Raw genomic sequence first — 3,327 nt, forward strand, 5'->3', positions numbered from 1 at the left:
TTTTTCACGTGGGGTTCAGTACTAAAGGAAAGGGATTAAATAGTTCTCACTGTATATAGACAAAGACAACATAGGCATGCACCATGAGAGCTGTGGCTCTGGCAAAGAACCTCAACATAAATTTGCTACACATCCATTTTTCCAAATATAAGGCTTTCCTGGCAGGCAGCCAATCATGCAGGAATTGCCAACCGTTCTGTAGATAGGGCAATTATAATTCTCTGTGCACCGCCACTAGACCACCTGCACCTTCACGTGTGATCTAAGTCAGATTTGAACCCAGCTCTCCGGAGATGAATGCCAACCCACTGCTATTTACTATCAACCTATTTTTCATTATCTTTTCTTATCATTAACAAACACCGTTTATAACTGCACCTGACAAACAGCTAAGCATAATGGAGGCTAGCAGACTGACCTTGTGCTGTAGAACTTGGAGTTGAGATGTTATGTTCATTGGGGGGGGGGATTGTGCAAAGTCCATATTTTCATGTATCATGCTTTGCTCTCATCAACATCTTATTAGATTTGGAAGTGTATAATGTTTTGTGCTGATATAGCATGAGAATGTCAAATTCTGTTTCAGACAACACTGCCAATATTTTCATGGGAGTATGCTGGTAATTTTTTATTAATCAATTCAATTAGATTCATTAAAATAAGGTTTTACTTGAAAAACAAAATTGGAAAATGAAAATTTAATGATGTCAAATGAGTCATCGTTTTTCTCTTAAGAGTCAAAAGTCTATCATCAGATAATGAAGGAGAAAACAGCTCCACCACTTATTTAAAAGGGCAGTTTAGACCATTAGCCATGGTGTTACTCTATGTAAATGAAATGTAGAAAATTACAAAAGAATGTAACAGTTCTTATTGGTTTATTCTAGCATGTTTCAGTAAATGGAAACTTCTAGGAAATATTTTAAATGTGTCTCCTTCTAACTGGGTGATATGCAAATAACCACATGCTAGATTAATAAAAATAAATTAGTCACTTTGCAAACTTCCCTTTTAAGAGTCACCATACAGGACGTGTATTTCAAAAGGGCGTAACACATTGAACTTCATCTTTATCTAGGCTCAAGAGTGAGATAATTTTATATGGAAACCAAGTATTTCATACTGGAGGAACTAAATCATGAAAAAAATCCTGTGACTTCCAGAGGGACACGTTTGTTCACTTTACTGCAGCACTTTTCAGTCAACAACAAAATCAGACTTTTCATGGTTTAAAGACAGGACACTCCCTGTGTCATCTTCTTTTTTGTGATAGCGTGTACAAATTTCAAAATGGTTAGGAGTTTAAAGCTAATTTCCAATACAATTTGGCAATGTGGTTTGTATCCCATGTGCACTTTTGAAAACATTACTCATAACTGGGTAATTTTCTCACCCACAACCGAGTAAGGAAAAATGCAAATAATTTAAAACAAAAGATCATTTTAGTGCAAAACTCCCTCTCAAGGCTTCCAGAGTAGCAGACAATGGCATGAAGATATGCCTTAAATCAATAGCAGGAAACCAGGCAAGAGAAATAATCTAGACAGGAGCTCTACAGGGCAGCATGGAAACAAAGTCGATGCTAAAACAAGTATTATTTTCTGTATTTTCCCAGCAATTATGCTCCTCATTCAGAATCCCTAGGAAGTGACTGGGTTTTGTGCTACACTTTTAGCACCAGCACGTAAGAGTTTTGATTCCCCTGACCTGTGCATACAAGGGTCACAAAATGAGGTGCCTGCCAAGCAGGCTTGAATCTGGATCCTTCTGGGATCTCCCGCGGCAGCGTCCAAGCCAAGCGGGCAACTTCTTCCCTGACAAGCAGCAAGGTGCAGGTGAGGGCTGGCGGCAAAGCAAGCGAGCGGAAGCCCTGCAGTCGCAAAACCTACCAGCTCCGCACATATTTACAGTGCGGTCAATAACTGGACTCGGGGTTGCTTTTTTGGATAGAGGGAGGTCTGGCACGTACAGCAAGCACAGCTTTTCTTAAAGTAACCAATTGCTTTGGAAATGACACAAATCAGCAGGCCGGTTTAGGATAATACGAATGAAGAGTTGACGTTTCGTGTGGAAAAAAACAAGAAATGAGAGAGGACATTATGTCTTTCATGCAAATGAAAAGTTTGCTATGCGATTTCATTAACAAAAGACCACAACAATATGTACTCAGGTAAAGAGAACAACTTCTGACCTTGAAATTGCGTGCTAAATAAATTACCTCAGAGCGAAAGTGATGAGTTCTCATGACAGCATCTGGAAGGGAAGCAGAGAGACACATAGGCTGCATCCAGCTCCACCTCAGATTTCGCTCGGGCTAATGTTTTTTTCTAATTGCTCGCCCTTCAGAGCATATTCCTGGACAGGGTCTGGCTCTGCCGGCGCAGCTGGCAGCTCCGCCCGGCATTTATATTTAATTCATGGGGAAGAAGTTGAGCACAAAGTTCTGCTGCACTTGAGAAACCGGGGAGGGCTGAGGGGGGTTCCCAGCCCCTCACTTCCCTCCCGCGGGCCGAGGTTTCGCTAAGGGATGGGTGGAGACAAGGCTGCCGCAGTCCTGGGCTCGGCTTGAATTTTCTTTAAAGCCTTTGCCCGGCTAAGCTGAGGCAGAGCGGCCCTCCGCCGCAGAAACCGCGGGATGGGCCGGGGGCACCCCTCCTCCGCCCTCGGGGACGAGCGGCATCTCTTACCTCGGCTCCTTGAGCGACCTGAAAAGACGGATTTGATGGGATGCCTCCCTTTCTGGAGCCTGCGGTGCCAGCAGCAGAAGAATAAAATCGTAGCGATGGTCCCCAGCAGCAGCAGGAGCAAGAAGAGGGCGCACTGGATGCTGTAGGGTCTCAGCAGGACCAGGAAAGCCGCGGCAATCATGGCTCAAGCGCCCAGCTGCCCCTCTGCGTGCGCGGGTCTGCGGCGAGCGGCGGGGGGCCGGGCAGCGCCGGGCAGCCTCTCCCCCCGGCAGCGGGGCGGGCATCGCCGCCGGCACCGCGCTGCTGGAACCGGCAGCCGGGCGGGAGGCGGCGGCGCGGGGGAGGAGGAGGAGGCGACGGAGGAGGAGGAGGAGGAGAAGGAGGAGGAGCGGGATGAAATTCAGGCCGTGACTCAGCAGCAGCAGCAGCCGCCGCGGCAGCGGGGCTTCCCCCTCCGCGCCCGCGCGGCAGCCAGGAGCGAGGAGCGCGGCGGGCTGAGCGCCCGCGGGCACCGGCGGGGCGGGGCGGGGCGGGGCGCCGCATGGCAGCCGGCGCGGGCACGGCGGGGCGGGGCACCGGGAGGAGGAGGAGGAGGAGGAGGAGGAGGAGGAGGAGGAGGAGGGGGGGGGGGTGCCGCCGG

At 48.5% G+C, this 3,327-nt stretch overlaps 1 protein-coding gene across 8 annotated transcripts in view; it reads right to left on the reverse strand.

Annotated features, from left to right (window-relative positions):
* The window catches only part of DST (dystonin), a 315,509-nt gene extending 312,301 nt beyond the window's left edge, over nt 1–3,208 (reverse strand). For 4 of the 8 annotated variants that reach the window (XM_075747387.1, XM_075747379.1, XM_075747395.1 and 1 more), the window contains exons 1-2: nt 2,688–3,208; nt 2,192–2,253 (exon numbers count right to left, since the gene is read on the reverse strand). In XM_075747387.1, coding sequence (XP_075603502.1) covers nt 2,192–2,253; nt 2,688–2,868 — 243 coding nt within the window. In that variant the 5' untranslated portion in view covers nt 2,869–3,208. The remainder of the gene's footprint in view (nt 1–2,191; nt 2,254–2,687) is intronic. The other 4 variants (XM_075747388.1, XM_075747384.1, XM_075747380.1 and 1 more) reach the window with 2 other exon arrangements.
* Between the last annotated feature and the right edge of the window lie 119 nt (nt 3,209–3,327).

Source organism: Balearica regulorum, chromosome 3, assembly GCF_011004875.1.
Source record: "Balearica regulorum gibbericeps isolate bBalReg1 chromosome 3, bBalReg1.pri, whole genome shotgun sequence".
Taxonomy (NCBI): domain Eukaryota; kingdom Metazoa; phylum Chordata; class Aves; order Gruiformes; family Gruidae; genus Balearica; species Balearica regulorum.